This window comes from Morus notabilis, unplaced genomic scaffold (genome assembly GCF_000414095.1).
Source record: "Morus notabilis unplaced genomic scaffold, ASM41409v2 Scaffold43, whole genome shotgun sequence".
NCBI classification, from domain to species: Eukaryota; Viridiplantae; Streptophyta; class Magnoliopsida; order Rosales; family Moraceae; genus Morus; species Morus notabilis.
Genome location: NW_010360031.1, coordinates 24,597 through 46,382, shown reverse-complemented (window position 1 = coordinate 46,382; position 21,786 = coordinate 24,597). Strand labels below are relative to the sequence as shown.

The 21,786-nt window shown below is 35.6% G+C and overlaps 3 protein-coding genes across 3 annotated transcripts; 1 reads left to right on the top strand and 2 right to left on the bottom strand.

Moving 5' to 3' along the window:
• Positions 1-2,432: 2,432 nt before the first annotated feature.
• Positions 2,433-13,813, top strand: LOC21393814 (homeobox-DDT domain protein RLT2). The gene is made up of 19 exons (XM_024164026.1): positions 2,433-3,162; positions 3,282-3,767; positions 4,311-4,396; positions 5,351-5,549; positions 5,670-5,779; positions 5,859-5,948; positions 6,027-6,191; positions 6,282-6,504; positions 6,934-7,034; positions 7,722-7,808; positions 7,941-8,093; positions 8,215-8,370; positions 8,839-9,048; positions 9,142-9,816; positions 9,914-10,471; positions 10,810-11,439; positions 11,533-11,637; positions 12,457-12,717; positions 12,969-13,813. The coding sequence occupies exons 1-19, from the start codon at positions 3,051-3,053 to the stop codon at positions 13,794-13,796; spliced, it is 5,235 nt and encodes a 1,744-aa protein (XP_024019794.1). The 5' UTR covers positions 2,433-3,050; the 3' UTR covers positions 13,797-13,813.
• Positions 13,814-14,333: 520 nt separating this feature from the next.
• On the bottom strand, positions 14,334-16,431 carry LOC21393813 (dnaJ homolog subfamily B member 13). Its single transcript, XM_010095655.2, has 3 exons — positions 15,982-16,431; positions 15,452-15,888; positions 14,334-14,793 (listed from the first exon to the last, which is right to left on the bottom strand). Exons 1-3 carry the CDS (start codon positions 16,144-16,146, stop codon positions 14,355-14,357), a joined length of 1,041 nt encoding a protein of 346 aa, XP_010093957.1. The 5' UTR covers positions 16,147-16,431; the 3' UTR covers positions 14,334-14,354.
• Positions 16,432-19,670: 3,239 nt separating this feature from the next.
• LOC21393812 lies at positions 19,671-20,991 on the bottom strand. The gene is made up of 2 exons (XM_010095654.2): positions 20,602-20,991; positions 19,671-19,935 (listed from the first exon to the last, which is right to left on the bottom strand). The coding sequence occupies exons 1-2, from the start codon at positions 20,697-20,699 to the stop codon at positions 19,812-19,814; spliced, it is 222 nt and encodes a 73-aa protein (XP_010093956.1). The 5' UTR covers positions 20,700-20,991; the 3' UTR covers positions 19,671-19,811.
• Between the last annotated feature and the right edge of the window lie 795 nt (positions 20,992-21,786).

Sequence of the window (21,786 nt, the reverse complement as noted above, 5' to 3'; positions counted from 1 at the left end):
GGGAAAGATCCACTCGATATTTTAACAATCGAGTGCGATAAAAACTTGTTTAACAAAATCACTACAATCAATAGATAAAACCAATCAACCGAGACTAAAAACTCATAACACTAAGGTTACTCACGACACCACGTAGGATCAAACCTAACAAGATAAACTTACTACCACTATAGAAAGGTGGGACATCAACATTCATTATTACATGACGAAAACATAAAAACTGAAATGGCAAAATCAACATCGCCTTTATTGCATTAAAATATAAACTAAAAATCGAGACAAAATTCCTCAACCACACAGATAAAATCCTCGGCGATAAGATGGCCACCAAGAGAATAGAGGATAGATCGATGATGACCCATACAATTCCACCATCGACTTGAGCGCTCATCCATGTACAAGTCCCCCCCTCTATGACCACTATAATGAGAAGAGCGAGATCCTTGTATTGTAGATATACCGGAGATCAGGCATGCACAACATGGTTGACCAAAAAATGACACCTTTTATCCTTCCCATACATCCATGAAGTCACCACCATTACCAATAATCATTGCCATGAGACCTAGAACCCTGTCTCTAGGGCCGGGGGTCCGACAACCAACCAAAAGGCGGCGCCAGACTCCGACCCTAAAAGCGAAAAGCGAGCGGTGCACAAAGAAAAGAAAGAAACCCCAGAAGTAGAAAGGGAGATAGATAAAAGGAAAGAGGCGTTTCTGATTAACTACAAGTATACTTTTTTTATTTACAAGGACACATCTAATTATGTCATTTTATACCCAACAAGTTAGTTTTGGCTATTGAAAATAAATAATCCATGTTCAATCCATCATCCATGCACGTTATTCAATCTAAATGTTAATTATTTCTTTAAACTTTTTAATTGAAAAATAGTAATTTTTTCTCAGTTTCAAAAATAAAAATGTCATAATTACTACGGATTAAAATGAGATTAAAAAAGAAAAAAAAAGCTGAGGATTTAAGAGCTAGCTTATATTACTGCTTAGGGTTGTTCATAGTCTGATTCGATCTCAAACCATAAGTTTTCAAACCGGACCATTATTAACCGTTTTAAAAAATCTAGACTGGATCAAACAGTTTATAAGATGAGATCGAACCAGACCAAATTGTTAGTAAACGGACAGGTCTAATTAAACCACGGTTTGGACTGTTAGTGTATGCACACATGTGTATATGTGTTTCTTTTCTTAAAATTAACAAAATCATATGTTATATAATACATATCACCTATTAACAAAATCCTATGTACATGTATTTTTTTTTAAGTTACAAACAACAATAATATGTAGTCCAAAACAAAGGTCCATACTATTAACCAATAATATTAGAGTTATTCAAAAGGTAACAACAATAACATACAATCAAAAGTAAAAGAAAATCTATAACTACTACTATTACAGTCATCCAAAACTAAAAAGTAACAAATAAGCAATCAAAAATAAAAGTCCATAACTAATAATATTACAATCACTCAAGGTCTAAATATACATAAAAACTTTTTTTTATTATTTTCTTAAATATATATCTTTAACGGTTTGATCCGGTTCGAAATATTAAAAAAAATTACAAACTGAAATGAATCGTTAAAAAAATAGTTTTGTCCGGTTTTAAATCATTTAGAGGACGTTTGTTTTCTATATTCGTCATTGATTCTGAATCATGATTTATAGTTTTCTATAGTGTTTTCTCTCACAAAAAATACACATAAAACAAAAATAATTCTGAATTATAATTCTAAATATATAAACTAAACGTCTTCTTATTAATGGTGCTGATGTGGAACTAGACCGACCGCGAAGCTACGATTTGATCACAATTTCAGCAAAGCTATAACAAAATATAAACAAAAAAAAAAAATTTCTGAGGTATGTGTTATGCACGCGCGTAAAGGCTCGTAGGGTTTGGAAATGACCAAATTGGTTCTGAAAGGTCCCGAACAAACATGGTCCGAAAAAGGAACAATTGGGTTTGGACATCAAGAGAAAGGAAAGCAGAAGAGAAATAGCCAGAGAATAGATACTCCAAAAAAAACGCAACCTAAAAGCCCAGGAACAGATTAAAAATCCCAAAAATAAAATAACAATTTAAAATAACTCAATAGTAAACAATAATAATGAAAAGGAAAAAAGAAAAATAACGGAAAATAAGAGAAAATAAAAAAAAGAAAGAAAACGTGGGAAGTAAACTCACCACTTGAAGTCACAAAACCCATTTGTGAATCATCAATCAGCTCACTCTTTCTCTCTCTTTCTCTCTCTCACACACAATCCCAAATTTCAAAAGGGCATCTGACAAAACAATACAAACATCCCCAACTTCTTAAAATCTTTTATTTAAATCTTTTTAAGCCATTATTACCATCCCCTATCTCTCTCTCTCTTTCTTAATTTTATTATCCAAACAACAAATCCAAAAAAAAAAAACAAAAAAAAAAGGAATAGAAAAAGGAAAATGGGCGACAGAGAGACTGTTCCTTCATTTGCTCGTTGTTGTACGACTAGTAGAAGTAGATTTTATTGTTGTTGGTGTTGTTTTTATTATTTTTATTATTGTTTTCCTTTAAATCCAAATTCCAAATCCTTTTCGTCTCTTTTGGGTCTCTTTTATCTTAAATTTTCTTCTTCTATATCAAAACTGTTTTTATTAATTCTACTTTTATTATTATTGTTTGTTATTCTCCCCAAAATCTCACCGCACATCTCAATCACGCACAACGAACGAAGGACTCTTCTTCAATTTTTATTCTTTTCGATTCTTCTTCGTAGAGAGAGAGAGAGAGAGAAAGTGGAGTTGATAATAAAAAGTCGTTTCTTTTTAGAGAGAGAAACTCTGGAATTGGATTTATCCCCCTTTTTCCCGTCAAAGGTGTGCGAAGACGAACCCTAATTGTGGAGGAGAAGGAGAAATTCGCGTTTCTTTTTTGATGTTTTTGTCTTTCTTTGTAAGTTTTGATTCTCGTTCAGAGACGGAAAGGTGAAGATATTTTTGGTTCTGTGAAGTTTTTTCTTTTTTTTTTTTTTTGGTTAGCAATGGAGGCTGGTTCGGAGGGAGAGAAGAAGAAGCCTCCCGAGGGAGAGAACAAGAATAAGCGCAAGATGAAGACGGCTTCGCAATTGGAGATACTTGAAAAAACTTATGCAGGTTTTTGAGTTTATTTATTTATTTATTTTGAATTATGAGTGTTTGTGTTTTTTGAGGTTATGATTTCAGTTTATTCCATTTAAAATGTGATGTAAATGCGAGCTTGAATTCTGTTACAGAGGAGGCCTACCCGTCGGAGTCGTTGAGAGCGGAGTTATCGGTGAAATTGGGGCTTTCCGATCGGCAATTGCAGATGTGGTTTTGCCACAGGAGGTTGAAGGACCGGAAGGCGACGCCGACGCCAGCGAAGCGGCCGCGGAAGGACTCGCTGGGTGCGGCTGGGTTTGCTGGTGGAAGCGGCGAGGAATTGGCGGCAGGGGACTTGGGCAATGAGCATGGTTCCGGGCCGGTTCCGGGGCCGAGCACGTTCGGGCATTTCGTGGAGCCTCAGCGCATAGCTCCGCGGCATCGGGGGGCTGGTCCTAGAGCCGGAGGCGATATGCTGCCGGCAATGAAGAGGTACTATGAGCCGCAGCAGACGAATCCCGAGCTTCGAGCTATTGCCTTTGTGGAGGCGCAGCTGGGGGATCCACTGAGGGAAGACGGGCCAATTCTGGGGATGGAGTTTGATCCGTTGCCTCCGGATGCTTTTGGAGCGCCAATTGGTAAAGTTGGTTTGTGGATTTTAGAGTCTCCTGTCCTATATTCACCATAACACGGTTGTAAATTCTTTTCTTAATCGGTGGGTTAGTACTTACTGGAGCCATTCTAAGCTAGTTGTGTTCTGGGGTATTTAGATATGTAGTTATAGCTTAATCAAAGCTCATAGTTGTTGAATCGTTATGCAAACAACTGCCTAAAGTATGCATGCAGGAGCCAAGCACCATTGATACTCTCTCTCTCTCTCTCAAGTGATATACTTGCACTACTAGTCACTTACATTGCAGTATTGACGGGAAAGGAAGCATGCCTCCATTATTATTTTGCACGTATACATTCCGTATGTTTATTCTCCACAAATTTGCAATACTGTTAGTATATGGATAGTGCTGATATTTCTTTTGAACATGCTTATTTTTGCTTCGGTTTTATATATATGCGTGAGTAATCATGCGCTTTGACTTGGTTGCATTTTTTGTAGTATGTGTTAAACCTACTATATGGACTACAGTGGTTGAGGGCTAATTACCTTTTTAACGTTGCACCAGGAGCAGCAATGGTTGGGCAACATAAGCAATCTGGACGTCCTTTTGATGCAAAAATATATGATCGTTCTGATGCAAAATCAGTGAAGGTTAGATTGTTGAGGTTTTTAATGTCTGCTACAATTTATGCAATTAGTTCTGATCGTTCTAGTGTATGCTATCATTTACACACAGACGCATATACAAATTATAGATTCCTCCGTATTGTTCTCTTGGTCAGTGTTAGTTTTAAGCTTAGTTGATTTGTCGTCATTAGGTGCTCAGAATGAGTTCTTTTGCTACTTCTGATGATCTATTCCAAACTTGCCTTTGAATGCATGGGATTGCGGAAGTCTTTTACTAACTAGAAAGTTCGACAAGCTCAACATAGGAGACTTTAAATAACTAAACCTCACAGTGGAGGTGATAACAATTTTGAGGAGTACAATTATAGGGGCTTGACCTCAGGACTTCGTGCTCGGATATCATATTACTTTACTATTTCTCGCAGAAACTTAAGCTGTTCAGCCAACATTAGTTTTGTATTCTACAAATTTATTCCTCTAATTTTTATTTTTTTTGCACAAGTGAAGATGTATCAATGATCAATTTCACATTTTTCTGTTTTTATTTGTACCTGTTATCTTGTAAGATGTAATGAAGATGTTCCATGAAAACAGCCATCATATTACCTTTAAATGTTTAGATACTTGTGTCTTCTGCTTCAATCATTCTCTCATTTCTTTTGTACTTCTTGTATATCCCATCTTGTCTTGTAAAAAATAATCAGGATGTGAAATAAAACAAGCCAGTATTTTCCTTGGTTGATCTAGAGATAGTGAGATACACACATGTTTCTTTCCCTTCTTTGGCTCCTATATTATCTACGTTCCTTATCTTCAATTTCAGTCCTTTGCTTTGCTGATATCATTTCCTGCCAAGTTTAGAACATCTGTTTATTATTGTATAATAGCTGATATAAGAGAACAAAAAAAAAAAAAAAAAAAAAAAAAAAAAAAAAAAAAAAAAAAAACTAAGAGCCAGATATTCTTATTCCTTGTTAGGGTACCACAAGGGCTCTCCATGAATACCAGTTTATTCCAGAGCAGCCAAGTGTTAGGACCGAGACATATGAAAGACGTGCACCATCATATCATTATGGCTCACCTGCTGATGGCCCAAATGGTAGGACTTCGTCGTTATCAACTGGGCATATGTATTTGCATGGAAATGAGCATCTATCCGCTGGATATGGATTTCAAGGTCAGATAACTGGTCTAAATCTGTTGCCCCAGCAAGGCAGAGAGAATCAATTTTTGCCATCTGCTTCTTGACAGTATGACAGTGTTCAAAGGAAGAACTTGCTAACAAATACTTGTACAGATGCTTATCTTGGTACTCATCCGGTTCATCAGCTGGAAAATCCCTTTATAGCACCTGATAGGAGGGTCATCAATGAGGAGGACAATTCACGAATAGAAAGGAAGCGCAAGGTATTTAATTGCACTTCAAATTTTTTCGTATCTCCCAACTTTGCATCATGATTTCACTCAACTTTGTTACTCCATGCAGAGTGAAGAGGCAAGACTTGCCAGAGAAGTTGAGGCTCATGAAAAAAGGATTAGAAAAGAACTTGAAAAACAAGATATTTTGAGGCGAAAGGTTTGATCTTAGTAACCATATTTCTCTAGTGCCTTAAACTTGTCATACATAAACTCATTATATCTTTTATTTAATAAGAGAGAGGAGCAAATAAGGAAAGAAATGGAGAGGCATGACCGTGAGAGGCGGAAAGAAGAAGAAAGGCTATTGCGTGAAAAGCAGCGAGAGGAGGAGAGGTACCAAAGGGAGCAAAGGCGTGAACTGGAGCGGAGAGAGAAATTCTTGCAAAAGGAGTCTATTAGAGTACATTTGCAGATATCTCTTACATGCTTCTTTTTCCAAAATAAGAAAGGAATTTGTAAGAGTTAGTGTATTCTGTTTCTATGCACCCAGGTAGAGAAAATGAAGCAAAAAGAAGAATTGCGCAGAGAAAAGGAGGCTGCAAGGCTTAGAGCTGCCCATGAGAGAGCGATTGCTCGCAGAATTGCTAAAGAATCAATGGAACTAATTGAAGATGAGCGCTTGGAACTTATGGAGTTGGCTGCATCAAGCAAGGGACTGCCTTCAATACTTTCCCTTGATTATGAAATTTTGCAGAATCTTGAATTATATAGAGGTAAACATCGATCAGTTGGCCATGCTGTATTTTATGTTCAACTTTTTGATGTTTTCAAAGTCTTAAACAACTTTGGGCTTTATCATTTGTGGGTGTCTGTTGTTTCCCTTATTGTGATAAAAAAATTCACACATCTAATTGGAAACTGTTTGGTTTGGAGGGGGATACAAAATGTTATCTGTTTGTGTAGTGTTATACATCTGAAAAAGAAAAGAAAAATAAAGAAGAGAGCAAACGGGGAGGGGGAAGAAGCTTTTCATGGGTAGTGGCCAGAACTCGTCAGCTGGTTAAGCAGGAAACTGGTGGCAACAGTATATGCAGGCTTTCCTGTTCATAATACTATTTACTTGTGACTCTTCTTTTCCCCTTTTCTCTTGACCTAAACAATTTTAATTTTTTGCTTTTGCGGATGGAATATTTTTTATTCAGAAATGCAAACGGCATTCCCACCAAAGTCTGTGCATTTGAAAAAGCCTTTTGCAATTCAACCGTGGATATATTCCGAGGATAACATTGGAAGTCTTCTCATGGTGAGTTTATAAGTTGATTACAGTCTCTTTGATCTGGTATTTTGATGAGTTGAAAGGGTCCTCGTACTGTTTTGGAGGACTTGATTCATAAAAGTGTCCTTGTAATGTATCATTTTCGAAAGGGTTAACTTTATAAAAACCCCTGAAGTATGTACTTTAGTTTAATGTGCCCTTTGAACTTTGAAAAGAGTTCATTTCACCAATGATAGATAAACCGTTCAAAGTTCGGGGGGCATGTTGAACTAGGGTATACAGTTCATGGGGCATTTATGAAATTAATCCTCTTTTAAAAGTGAGCCTATAATTTTAATTTATCTGGTTTTTCCTTTTCGTTATATTTTGTGCATTTCGTGTTAATGATTCATAGTTTTTTTTAATCATATTACCTATGTATATATATTTTTTTTTTCAGAATTCTGTTAGGTCTGTTACAATCGTGGTCAATTTAGGATGATATTATCCTTTAGCCTCTTGGGTTGTCATTTGCTTGTCAATTAGTGGGGTGTCGCGATTTTTTTTTAGTAAAATGCAAGGTACATCTTTTTTTTTGCTGAACTTTTTGGTTGGGGGATTCGAACTTTTCACCTTATGGTAGAGTCAAGTGTGGAATTACCGCTATGGCAACCACATGCAAGTTTCATCTTTGGTAATTACCCTAAGGTGTTCAATTATGACTTATACTTCTAGGTGTGGAGGTTCTTGATTACGTTTGCAGATGTTCTTGGACTTTGGCCATTTACTCTGGATGAATTCATTCAAGCTTTTCATGATTATGTAAGTTTATCACCATTTATGTTTTCTTTATTTAGTGGGGGTTTTTTTTTTTTTTTTTTTTGGGGGGGTTTTTTTTTTTTTTTTTTTGGGTGGGGGCATTGTGCCTGAGTGAAGACTCTGTTGACATTTCAGGATACGAGGTTGTTGGGTGAGATACATATTTCTCTCCTGAGATCCATCATTAAAGATATTGAGGATGTAGCAAGAACACCATCAACAGGGTTAGGAGCAAATCAAACTAGTGCTGCTAATCCCGGAGGTGGTCATCCACTGATCGTAGAAGGGGTGAGCTATGGCTCTTGTTACTGCTGAAACTCCACCTTAGGTTTTTGTTTGATGATCTGATTTTCTTCTTGTTTTTTTATTTATTTATTTATTATTTTTTTTTTTATCACACACTGACCAGGCATATTCTTGGGGTTTTGACATTCGAAGCTGGCAACGCCATTTAAATCCATTGACATGGCCTGAAATATTGCGGCAGTTTGCTCTATCTGCTGGATTTGGGCCACAGCTGAAGAAAAGGAATATTGAACCATCATATGTTCGTGATGACAATGAGGTTACTCTTCTTTTAATACAGAAGCTGGCATTTTCAAATTAAATGTCATCTGTCAGTTACAACTCTATTACTCATTTTATTTTATGGTTATTGAAAAACAGTCCCAGTGTTTATATGAAAAAAAAATGGAAAACTTTGTGTATGACTAATGCAAAGTCAGCTGTTCTACTTCTCCTTTCTGTTTTTCAATGTAATTTTCGTACTTACTAGAAGAATAACATTTACATGCTTACTTTTTGGACAAGTCTACTCTGCCTTTATTCTATTGGACAACATACTGCAGTTATGTAGCTCGGGACTGGTTCATCATTGATACATCCCAACTCCTAGAGGAATTTTTTCGGACATTACAATCTTCCAATCTTATTCTAAGAAGCTAGCATACATCAATTAAAGTGGATTGTGTGTGCTGTCTTATCACGTTATTGATATAAACTGCTTCACATTTTATTGGGGGTGTCATTGCAGGGCAATGATGGCGAGGATATAGTTTCTAATCTACGCAGTGGAGCAGCTGTAGAGAATGCTTTTGCTAAAATGCAAGAAAGGGGTTTTTCTAATCCCCGTAGATCTAGACATCGATTGACACCTGGAACTGTTAAGTTTGCGGCATTTCACGTTCTTTCTCTTGAGGGGGAAAGGGGTCTTACTATATTAGAAGTTGCAGACAGAATTCAGGTAACTTAAGGTTGGTTTTGTTGGTTTTGTTTTTACTTATCGTTCAAAATGTGGTTAACTCTATTCATGTGATTATTTTTTTTATTATTTAAGAAATCCGGACTTCGGGATCTTACAACTAGCAAGACACCAGAAGCCTCTATAGCTGCTGCTTTATCGAGGGATACAAAACTTTTTGAGAGAACAGCTCCTTCAACTTATTGCGTGCGTGCTGCATATAGGAAGGACCCATCTGATGCTGAGGCAATACTTTCTGCAGCCAGGGAAAGGATTGGGACCTTTAAAAGTGGGTTCTTGGATGGAGAAGATGCCGATGATGGCGAAAGAGATGAAGACTCCGAAAGTGATGTTGCTGAGGATCCGGAAATTGATGATCTAGGTACCGAAATAAACCCAGAAAGGAGTGTTCAAGGTTCTCAAGAAGTGAACAAATTGGATGTAATATCACTTTTGGAAAATGGAAAGGGCAGTGTCGAAGTTATTGAAATGCCAGAAAAAGTTCTCCAAAATATTGGTGAAAGCTGTGTGAAGACAAAAGAACCCTATTCTTCCTTTGGTCAATCTGTTGATATTATTGGAAGCTGCAATGACGCATCTATTGTTGACCATGAAGATGCAGATATTGATGAAAGCAACCCTGGTGAACCATGGGTTCAAGGGCTTATAGAAGGAGATTACTCTGATCTTAGTGTCGAGGAGCGCCTTAAAGCACTTGTTGCAATAATCGGTGTGGCAGTTGAAGGCAACTCAATTCGTCTAGTTCTTGAGGTGTGCCTTCTCTCTCTTCTCTCTCTCTCCCTTTTTTTTTTGGGGAGTTTCCCTCATTCAATTCATTTGGCTGATTTAAAATACGAGCTTGTTTCAGGAACGTTTGGAAGCAGCAAATGCTTTAAAGAAGCAAATGTGGGCAGGGGTGCAACTTGATAAACGTCGCATGAAAGAAGAATACGTAATGAGAATGCATTGTTCATCAATTATGGTTAACAAGTTGGAGCCTAATCTTGCATATACATCAGCAGGGAGCAGACAAAGTCCTTTTGTTACTGTTGATGACAAAAATAACAAGACTACAGAGAATCTTGGTGTCCAGGAGGAGAGGATAAGTGATCCACCAGATGACAGTCTTCATGTCAGTAGTTTTCCTTCTGAAGGAAACCTGCAAATGCAAGAGGTCTCTGCTGCTGAAAATCACGTGTCTCAGCAACCAGGCTATGCTGTTGAAAGGACTCGATCCCAGTTAAAATCTTATATTGGACACAAGGCAGAAGAAATGTATGTGTATAGATCACTGCCACTAGGTCAGGACCGTAGGCGTAATCGATACTGGCAGTTTATTACATCTGCTTCTCAAAATGATCCTGGCTGTGGCCGGATCTTTGTTGAGTTGTACGATGGTCGTTGGAGGCTTATTGATTCTGAAGAGGTAATTTTCTCCTAACATTAGCCTTTCATGGTTTATGAAACTGTGCAGTTATTACTTAGTTGATATGTCTCTTTATTGTGTTTGCTTGTGTTTTTCCAGACTTCTAGATCATATCTATGCTTTAGTCTTGCTTGTTAGACTATACTTGCCATTGTAATCAATAGTCAAGAATGCCTGCTAATTTAAGTTTGATTTTTTTACGTCCGCTTTTCCTGTTATAAGTGCCATGTTATTTTGGAAAACTGGCATGACTGAGTTTTAAATGCTTTCATGTCTCGATTTATGTTCGAGTTTTATTTTGCATTTGTTAGCCTTCATCTCTTACAGCCTCTGTGCAGGGTTTTGATGTGCTTCTTGCATCTTTGGACATACGTGGGGTTAGGGAATCCCATTTGCAAATGATGTTGCAGAAGGTTGAGATTTCTTTTAAGAAAGCTGTTAGGAAGAAGATGCTACATGCTAACGTAAGAAAACAAAGTGAAGATGCCAAATTAGAAGCTTTTGAAACGACTCCTCACCCTAATTTCAGTATCCGTCCTGATAGCCCTAGCAGTACCCTCTGTAGTGCTAATTCTGATGTGTCAGAGTCCTCTACTTCTTTTGAAATTGAACTTGGGAGGAACAAAAATGAGTCAAATGGTGCATTAAAGAGATATCAAGATCTAGAGAGGTGGATTTGGAAAGAATGCTATAGTTCTTCCATGTTATGTGCAATCAAGCAGGGAAAGAAAAGGTGCAAGCAACTGCTGGAAATATGTGATGATTGCCACAGTATTTATTCTTCAGAAGAGGATCATTGTCCTTCCTGCCATATGACCTATGGTACCTTGGAGAGAGGCATAAGATTTTCTGAACATGTAGCTCAATGTATAGAGGAACGTAAGGTGGGCCAAAATTGTTCTTTGCATGCTTCACCTACTTTACCCCCGACAATCAGGTTACTGAAACTCCTATTAGCTTTAATTGAGGTGACTCCCTAAACTTCTTGTGCAAAGTTTCGTGCTACTATATTCTTAAAAGTCATCGCTGCAGCTTACTCTCTGAATTATGTGGTCTCTCAGGTTTCTGTACCTTCAGAAGCTCTTCAATCACTTTGGACTCGCAGCTGTCGAGAATCATGGGGTGTAAGGGTAAACACATCATCATCAGCGGAAGACCTTCTCCAAGTGAGAATTGGCTTTGCTTGTTAAATACCAACAATTTATTGTATTTTTTACATAGCGAGAGTGGTTGGTTATTCACTATGTTTCTACCGATTGATAGCAGATGGATGTGAACTTCAACTTCCCCATAGGCTGTAGAAAAATAAGAAATATATGATTCCCCCTGCTGCTGAGTTTCAAAATTGATTTTTTTTTTTTTTGAGAAATTTGAAAATTAATTTAGTTCATTTAATTTTGTACCAATCTGGGTATATTTCTAGAATATGGAGTAACTACATGTTTAGTTTTGGAAAAAATAAAAAATGAAATGAAAAGAAAAATGGAAGAGAGCAAAGAAAAATGGAAGAGAGCAACATATTTTAAAAAATAAAACGTTCCATGAGTTTTACATAGACTGCTGTGCAAAGAGGTCTAGTCATACGTGCACATAAAATATGCATTTTGGCTTTGGAATTGATTTCTTCTATAGGCTAAAAGAAGCAAATTAGGAAGTTGCGATAAACGTTTTTTAGTAAATCATCTTACTTGCCTACACGTTCAAGGTGCCTCTTTAGTTTTTTGTTCGTCATTCATCCTACAATGCTTGTTCCTCATAAGCATGTTGAGTGCTGAAGTGGAATTGTTGCAAATTTTTTTTTTTTTCCTTATTTTGTTCATTCACTCCCAATTCTGAGGTTTTCTGTTTGCTAGTCTTTTTCCTTCATTTTTTGTTTATGGTGAACGAAAACAGCAACTGGGAATTACACGCTACGATGTTTTTTTTTTCCATCTTTCTTTGGTTCTGCTCCCAGGTTTCCTTTAAGTCGAATTCTGTGGTTTCAGGTTCTCACGTTGTTAGAAGGTGCCATTAAGAGGGAGTTTTTGTTCTCGGATTTTGAGACTACCAGTGAACTTCTGGAGTCCTTGAATCCAGGAAGATATGCTGTTACAAGTTCTCATTCTCTTGAAACAGTTGCCGTTCTTCCATGGGTACCACGGACAAGCGCTGCTGTGGCTTTACGAGTCATGGAGTTCGATGCAGCCATCTTTTACGTCCCGCGGCAGAAAGTGGAGTCTCAGAAGGACAAAGGATCTGATGTTATAGTGAGTAAAATCTTTTGCGGAGTCTGACTATAGACAACTAAAAGTATAGGAAAACATGCTTCAAAAAATAAATTATACACGGGAAAGGAGAATTTTCAATTGCTCGAAGGAAGTGAATTTTAATTGGCTTTCTCTTACCAATAAATTACGCATGCTCGTTGAAAAGATATACATTTAGGATTATGCGTTTACGTGTTATATTTACTGATACTGAATATGATGCTGATCCTCTTTTCTTTTTTCCTCGGAAGCTTTCCTCAAGATATGCTGTTGGGAAGAGTCCCCTTGATGAGACAATGCGAACTCCAGGCCAAGGTTACCATCTTAAAGAAGATTACTGGCCTGATCTTGGACTTGGACTTGCTGACCCTGACATTGGAAAAGGAATTCGTGGAAGAGGCCGTGGTCGTACTCGTGGCAACCGATCACAGAGAAGGGCCATTGGTTCTACTTCTAGAGGTGATACTGCAAAGAAAAGCAATGGGATATTAGGTCAAGGACTTGGATGGAAAGGGCGGCAACGTGGACGAGGCCGTAAACGCGGTCGTCGTAGCATTAGAAGCAGGGCAAAACCAGCAAAGAGGATGGTCAAGACTGATGTTGTGAAAAATAACCCGGAGGAGAAGGTTTCCAAGAAGGCCCCAAGTTTAGTCCAAAAATGGAATGCAGAAGATACAACTGGTTTCCAGTTGGAAGGAGCAGAGCCAGCTAGCAGTTCTGGAAGATCAGAGTACGATGGTGAAAATGGTGAAGGATCAGGAGATGAATACGAGGATACAGCAGTGGATGACTATGCCAGTGGCTTCAATAGCAAGTCCGGTGATCTGGAGGGAAGTGATTATAATGTGGATGGAGTTGAGGAGATCGATGGTGATGATGATGTTGAGGGGTACGATGCCAGAGAAGGCTACGATGCCGGGGAGGGGTACGATATTGGAGAAGACGAACAAGAGGATTTTGATGTCGATAGATACATAGATGGGGATTCAGAAGACGAGGAAAACAGGGTAGGGGAGGTTGGGCAAAACATGGAACTGGGTCAAGATTCCGGATCACCATCTTCAGATTATAGTCAGTAGAATCAAGTTATAGACGACAATTGCAGAAACAAGGTACATTTTGAAGTACTGGTGGGGGTGTCCTCTGAACCATTTTGCAATTTTTCTTCTGTTATCGTCTCAGTAGTGCGGGATAACCTCTAATAGTAGATAAGTGTATTTACAAACAGAAACAGAATTGTATTTACAAAGCAGAGCTCATATTTTGTGCTGGAAATTGAAATGAAAAGGCAATGAAATCTAGTTTGGCTTCTTCAGCCACATACATTTCTTACCGCTAACAAGCATTATGCCAAAATTAGTATGAAGTATGAACATGACTATTTTCTCTGCAGCCTTAACTTAAAAGGCTGACAACTTTACTAGAGTTTACAAAAAAGCACCACATCTAGTACTTGAAACCACTTGCATTTCACACGACCCTGAATTAACTACAACATCTATGGTATGAGACCTAAAATATCAAAACAAGACAATAAACAAGAAATTCGAGTTTGCGAAATAGAAGCAATCTATGCATTCACAAAAAATCTCTTCCCTTTTCCCAAGTGTACTACACAATGGCCTATGCCATGAATCTCAAGAACCCAATAGTTTCTTGATTCCAGCCTTCTGCTCTGCCGTCAGCCTTACAGGGAACTTGATATTGAACTTGATTCTCAGGCTGCCCTTATTTGTTGGATCTTTGGGGATTGGCATTCCTTCCCTCGGCACAACCTCCTCATAGTTTGGATGAATTACACTGTTGATTGGGATAGTCAAGTTCCTACCATCCAAGGTTGTCAGGTGAACAGTGTAACCGGTCAGGGCCTCGGCTAGAGATATCTTCTGTGTCACAACCAAGTCGTTTCCATCACGAGTGAACACGCCGTGGGGCTTCTCATCGATGATAAAGACCAGATCCGCAGGGATGACATTCGGTTGTTCGTTTCCTTTCTCTGGGAAGGTGATCTTTGTACCCTTCTTCCAGCCAGGCTTTATGTCAATGGTTAATATTTCTTCCACTTGCATCGTCTTCCTGCATCCATAAGGAACAAACAAGTCGGGAAAACAAAATCAAAATGACAGGATAATGAATATGACTTTGATACTATGCAATCACTTGGTTTTGATTTCTGCAACATTAATTAAATTAATGTACTCGGGAGAAGAAATCCTGGTGAAAAACAGCTGATATTCAAAAACAGAGTGTAAACTTGCAATCTTCAATTCAAATGATGCCCATAAACAAATTGTTGCATGTGAAGGTAGTAGAAGTAGGTGTAATTCATTCAAACAATTTTCTAAATTGATTAGCAGATTAAAAGATCATTAACAAAACCAGCTTAGTTAATTCAGATGATAAATCAAATAGGTGCTCACAAAGCAAGCCCATAATCCAAAATCTATTCTCTAAATGTGCATGAATAATAAATCACAGAAATAACATAACCATAAACGACCACAAATTATCCTTGATTTAGTAAACAAGGTAGCTGCTTTTTCCTCTTTGCATAATCTCCACTTTCCATAACAGGCAAATCGCTATATAGCAACCTTCTGGTAAACTCACATACTCAATTCAATCAATCAAGCATCAACAAAATCTTTAAAAGAAACATTGTAACCGGCTAACCAGTAACCATACCAATCAAATCAAGCTTCAAAAGTAATAGCCAACAACAAAAGAAACTCACCCGCTAATATCAGCAATTTGCCTAGAGATCTTCATCTTCTTGGTAGTCCCCTTGTGGAGCTCCTCAAGACTACATGGCAACTTTATCTCAATCGGAGGAGCCTTCCTCGGAGCTCCATAATTTATGGAACCGCCGCCGCCGCCGCCGGCAGCCGCTTCCGCAAAGGATCCGAAAATGTTGTCTCCGAAAATCCCACTTGAGAATCTCGAAGAACCCCTCGTGCCTCCTCCTCCGAAGGGGCTCGAAAACCCGAAAAACTCGGAGAAGACGTCGTCGGCGCTTCTGGGGTTGAACCGGAACGACGTCGGCCCTTCTCCGGTCGAGAAGAACGTCGCTCCGCCGCCGGGTCCTCCGGCGTCTGGCTGCGGCACTTGACCCTTTAGCCCCTCTTCGCCGTATTGATCATATACTGCTCTTTTCTGGGGATCACTCAAAACCTGCAAATAACAAAAACCCAGAAAAAGATTTAGCTATGAATTCTCATATTCCATATGCAAATACACATATACATATATTACATATATACATACCTCATAAGCTTCAGAAATTTGCTTGAATTTGGCTTCGGCTTCCTTCTTGTTATTTGGGTTCTTATCAGGGTGCCATTTCATGGCCAGTTTTCTGTAAGCTTTCTTCAAGTCGTCGTCTTTGGCGTTTCGATCGACTTGCAGTATCTTGTAGTAATCCACTCCCATATTTTCTGTCTGAGATTCTTCTCTTTTTCTCTTCTTCACTTTTCTTTGGTGGATTATATTCTTCTTCTTCTTTTCTGTGTGTTGCTAAGGGAAACAAAAGCTAAGCTCAAAGCTTTTCCACCGACTGGCTTGAGACTCTCTTGAGCTTTTGATTGAAGTTGGTGATAAATGATGATAAATTAATGTTGTTTATATATGTGTGTATGGTGGTGGGTATTTTATTGTGGTGGATTGTGATCATTTTAGAATACCGAAGAATGTTCCAGAAATAGCCTAACAGTCTTTTTTTTTTTTAAGCATTTTTGTTTTCTTACTAGTTTGGGCTTGGGGATGTTATGTACTAATGGAAGAAAGAGTGACTTGTCGTTTCTCTTTCTATTTGTGTTTCCTGTCGTTTCCTTGTAATAAGCATTTGTTTAGTGTTTTGGCAAAACGTTATGTCGTTTACTGTTAGAGCTAGTTTGAGATCTGAGTATTGATCAAGTCTTCTGGCCTGTTCTTTTAGAGTTTAACTTGAGTATAATTCTTGAGTTGAATTTGAGTTATAACTTGAGTTGAACTTGTAACTTGAGTTTGTGTTTGGTTGTATACATTTGAGTTATGATTTGAGATAAGAATATTTTTGAGTTTGTGTTTGAGTGAGTCTAAACTTGAATTTGTATTTAGATAGTATTTTAATAAAAAACTCAATGCTGATGAAAAATTTTAATAAGGTATAGGGGTCGGGTTTTATTTATTTTTTCATTGTCAATGCATAGGAAAAAAATCATCTCAATTAGCATTTTTAAGAATAGAAAAAATACTGTTCATTAATTTGAGTTCGAGTTTCTGAACTCGAGTTGAAAGGAAAATTTGAACTCAAATTTTAGTCCTAAACTCAAGTTTGAACTCGAGTTTAAACTCGAATTTAAACTTAAAAGAACATGAACTCAAATAAAGTTGTAACTTGAGTTGCATTTTTTTGAATTTTTTCACTCAAAAGAACAAGTCCTTAGTTGTGAGGTTCTCCCATTAATCACATTCTGAAAGGGTTTTATTCGATCTGAATGGTCCCTCATGAACTCAAATAAAGTTGTAACTTGAGTTGCATTTTTTTGAATTTTTTTCACTCAAAAGAACAATCCAGTTGTGAGGTTCTCCGATTAATCACATTCTGAAAGGGTTTTATTCGATCTGAATGGTCCCTTTTTTTTCTGAATAAAATGGACTCAAGTGGTGCTCTTCATTTTTGCATTTGTTAATCTTCATTCGGCATCCTCTCTTCGGCGTCCGATAAATTTTTTATGTTTGTAAAGCGGTTCATAATTGAACATGAGGGTTTGTAAAATAAGGTGTCGTTTTTTTTTTTTGGCAAATTTTTAAATAATGCAGATGTTTGGTAGTGGAAAAGTTTTCTAATTGAATTGACATTTATTCTAGGCATATGTAAATTGCGTCTTGTCTTACTAATTCTTAAAAACACATGCATTTGTCCAACGAAATACAAGTTCAACTTTTCTCACAATTTTATACATTATGCTAACAACGTGCTTTAATATATGTTTTTTATTTTCCTTTTGGTAAAAAAAAAAAAAAAAAAAGTTTTGGCTCGCAGTTTCTTCTCATATATTGTTGGCACTGCCAGTTGGATTGTATTGAGAATGGGAAGGCTATATATTCTCTTCCGAACTTGAAGTATATATTATATATATACGATGAGATATTATGGGCCGTTTGATAATATTTTTAAAATAATTTTATTTTTAGTATAAAAATAAAAATGAGATTATTTTGAAAATTATTCTGACACTAATTTTGAAATTGTGTTTAGTTAGTATTTTAAGAGATTGTTTTGAGTATAGTAAAAAAGTAAAATCGTGTTTGGTTATATTTATGAAATTTTGTTTCGAGTACATGTAATTAATAATGTTAAATTAATATATTAAGTAATTAATAATTGATAATCAATCAGAAAATAAAAATTAATATATTAATAATACAATAATAATGAATGTATTATAATTAATGATTACATTGGTAATTAAACTATATATAATGAATTAGTATGCTAAATAATTAAAAAATGTAATTAATAATCAGTTATAAGTAATTACTATCTTAGTAACGTGCTCATATTTATTAGTTTAAATGTAATTAATAAGTGTATTAATAAAAAATAATTAATATATAAATAATATATTAATATTCTATTTTTTATTTAAGTAATTAACTTTTAGTTACATAATTAAATAATTAGTTAATTAGTTACTAACATTTATTTAATAATCTATTATTTGATATATTACATGATCAATTTTTGTTAATTATTCTTTAAATAATGATGAATTGCTAATTATCAATTGTTAATTACTATTAATTAGTATATTACAATTTATTATATAATTTAATATTGATTATTAATTGAGTAATTATTATTTTTTTTATTTATCAACTATTTACTAATTACTAGATTATAATTAATATTTAATTAATTAATTAATTAATATTTAATATTGATCAATTTTATTAATAAAATTACAAATTTAATAATAATAATTTAATATCAATTAATAATTAAGTAATTACTATCTATTTATTAGTTATAGTCATATCTATTTATTAATTATTAATTAATATATTGTATAATTAGTAATTAATAATTAAATAATTTAATGTAACATTGTTGGTAAGTATTGGAAAATGAAAATGAAAAAGGAAAAACAACTTTTAATCATTTTCTAACTTCCTTCACAAAAACTATTTTCATTGTTTTTTGTTTTGTTTTCATTTTCAAAACATTTGTTAAATAAATGCGATTTGCAAACCATTTTTATTTTCGTGCCTCAAAAGATGTGTGAAAACATTTTAAAAAACAATCAAAAAACAGTTCTAAATGCACCCTATATTTTATGTATTATTCTAGAAAGTGCAATAATATATGTTCTGTAACCATCAAGATGGTATATAAATAAATAAATAAATAAATTCTAAATAAATTCCTATGAAGGTGGAACCAGCCTAAAGCCATTGCGCAACTTCTAAAGAAGTTTGATAAATGAAAAGTCTCGTGTTTTAATTTCACGAAAAAGTCTTGAGACTTTTTTAAAATTATGGATTCAATATTTATATTAGCCCTTGATGACCAGATGGCACGCTTATTTTCTTGAGGCAAGTCTATAGGTGCGGGCCAATATTTAAGCCACAAACTTTAGTTTATACTTTATACCAAACACTTTGACCATAGTATGGTTTTTAAGAATCGATTAATATCTGTATTAGGAACGTATATATTAATTTAATGTGTGAGTAACATGGGTTCTCCTGAATTAAGGTTAGAAAATGTCAAAATGCGGATCAAAAGGAGATCTTTTTGTTGAATACTTTTAATTGGTTAGATTGGTAAAACCATCTCATTAAATAATGAATCTAGATTACACAACAGAAACATTGATAATTAACCTATAATATTTCCGAGCAAGGAAAGAAAAACTCTAGGAAATCCTCATCATGTATTAATTCAATGCTAGTGTGGATAAAGCCAACAATTAATACAAATTTAGTTTTCCTTCAACTGCAAAGAAAGAGTGCCGAACCAAAGATTGACAAAATACATGTGTTAAGAATCTTAAAAAAAAAGAAAAAGAATTAAAGATTAGAAAACCAAGAGAGGTATTGGATGAGAAATATCAACAAGGGATCTGATCAGTGAACCAAGAAATGACTTTGAATGGGAGCTTTATCAACGACATCGCAAAATTCGCCAATGCCGCGCAACAAATGCAACATGGGCACAAGCAACTCAATACGGTCCTGCCCATTTAAACAAAAAAAAAAATCATCGTTACTTGATTATATATTACCAAATTAGCCTTTTTTTTTTCTTAAGGAGAAGATAGTATTTCCAAGGAAAAAAAAAAGAACAAAAAGAGAAAAGTGAGAAAATTTACCCCCTCTAGATTTTGATGGTAACAAATTACTAAATTAAAAAATTATCTTCATTTATCACGAAAATATTAACAAAGTAAGTAATCTACAAAAGAAAGATGATTTTATGAATAATTTTACTTTTTCTCTCTAAATTTTCTTAGAATACAAAAAGAAAAAAAAACAATTAGTTTATTACTTTCCTATCATATACCAACCAAACAAAGAAATTCTTTTTTTTCTAAAAAAATAACAACAAAGAAAGAAAAACATCTCCTCTATCTCTTAAATTCTCTCCCTTTCTCTCTCTCTCTCCTTTTTTTTTCCTCTTTCCTAAACTAAAGAAGGTGTTGAACAAATCTGGATCTTGACCATTCAATCAAAGGAGAGAAAGAAACTGCTTTAAAAAAAATAAAAAAATAAAAAAAATAAAAAGACAAACATAACAAAAAAGATCGAAAAAGGATAATGTAAATTCGAAACAAATAAGAGGGAGAAAAATTTCTCAGCCAAAAAAACGAAAAAACAAAAACAAAGGAGAAGAAAACTTACCCAAGAACCCAGATAATTGCACCCACGACAGCTAAAACCACTGCCACCAACGCAAATGGCAGTCCTACCAAGAAACCCAACGGCCTGCAATCTCCCATTCTCTCTCTCTCTCTCTGAAAATTCTCTCTTTCTTGCTCTCCGCGTAATTGTAAAGAACTCTTTGATATTTGTGTTTTGCTCTCAAAGTCTCTTTGGGGTGTTCTTCGTGATATTGGTGAAGAAGAAGTTGGTGTTTATAAAACGATCGTGGATTCAAACGTAGTCCTAAGAGAACGCTGACGCGGATTATAACTACCACCTCTCTAATTGTTTGTTATTTGACGTAAATGTCCGTGACGGTGTAAGGGTGAAATTTCAGTTGTGGGGCTCTTTTGGACAATTCGCATTGTAGTGAATAAGATTGGGAAGCTTCGAAGCCCTTTCTTATTTGGGTTCACAAAATTGGAAAACGTGTGAAGACTTCTCTATTATATGCATGTTTTTCGGGTCAGATTGATTGGGAGAATCAAAATCAGGAATTGATCATGATATTCAAATATATACATACTTACATATATATATATATATATATATGTATGTATATAGACGACTTCCTATTGAAATTGATTGGTTCATGATCAACAGGACTTCCCATCAAATTTGATTCTTGATTTTGATGACAATTTGTCGTTGTACCAAGTCAAAGTAAGCACTAGCTAGGAGTCTTGAATTGGAGATTGATTTATTTTCACGTAACCAGCCCCAACGTATGTTAAATTCCAAAATGACATTAATATAGGATGGAATTGACTTCTCCCTCCTGATGACCTTCAGTTCCCTTTTCTTCACAGGAGATTTAAGTCCCGTTTATTTCACCGATTCGAGTTTAGAATTTGAATTTTGCTACAGTGAAAATCTATCAGAAATAGTCACATCTAATTTTTTGCTACAGTAAAAAACTCTCACATAAAGTCATATCTCAACTCGAATCACGAACTAAACGAGCCCTTAACTATCACAGCAAAAAAAAAAAGAAAAAAAACATAAACTCTAAATTCAAACCTTAAAAATGTGAAGAACATGATCGAACGAGAAACCCTAAGTAAGATTCACAAAATCAGTTAATAAATAGAAGAAATCAAAACAAGCATAACACGAAAATGATTGCAGAATCACAAGATTCAATTCGAAATTTGAATTTCAATT

What these genes read in the sequence shown, in the direction of transcription:
- LOC21393814 (XM_024164026.1), top strand. Translation starts at nt 3,051, where the DNA reads ATGGAGGCTGGTTCGGAGGGAGAGAAGAAGAAGCCTCCCGAGGGAGAG. An exon ending in CTGATGCAAAATCAGTGAAG is followed by an intron (nt 4,397 to 5,350) that starts GTTAGATTGTTG and finishes ATTCCTTGTTAG; the next exon opens with GGTACCACAAGGGCTCTCCA. An exon ending in TTCAAGCTTTTCATGATTAT is followed by an intron (nt 7,809 to 7,940) that starts GTAAGTTTATCA and finishes TTGACATTTCAG; the next exon opens with GATACGAGGTTGTTGGGTGA.
- LOC21393813 (XM_010095655.2), bottom strand. Translation starts at nt 16,146, where the DNA reads ATGGGAGTGGATTACTACAAGATACTGCAAGTCGATCGAAACGCCAAA. An exon ending in AAATTTCTGAAGCTTATGAG is followed by an intron (nt 15,889 to 15,981) that starts GTATGTATATAT and finishes TGTTATTTGCAG; the next exon opens with GTTTTGAGTGATCCCCAGAA. An exon ending in CAAATTGCTGATATTAGCGG is followed by an intron (nt 14,794 to 15,451) that starts GTGAGTTTCTTT and finishes TTATGGATGCAG; the next exon opens with GAAGACGATGCAAGTGGAAG.
- LOC21393812 (XM_010095654.2), bottom strand. Translation starts at nt 20,699, where the DNA reads ATGGGAGATTGCAGGCCGTTGGGTTTCTTGGTAGGACTGCCATTTGCG. An exon ending in GCAATTATCTGGGTTCTTGG is followed by an intron (nt 19,936 to 20,601) that starts GTAAGTTTTCTT and finishes TTAAATGGGCAG; the next exon opens with GACCGTATTGAGTTGCTTGT.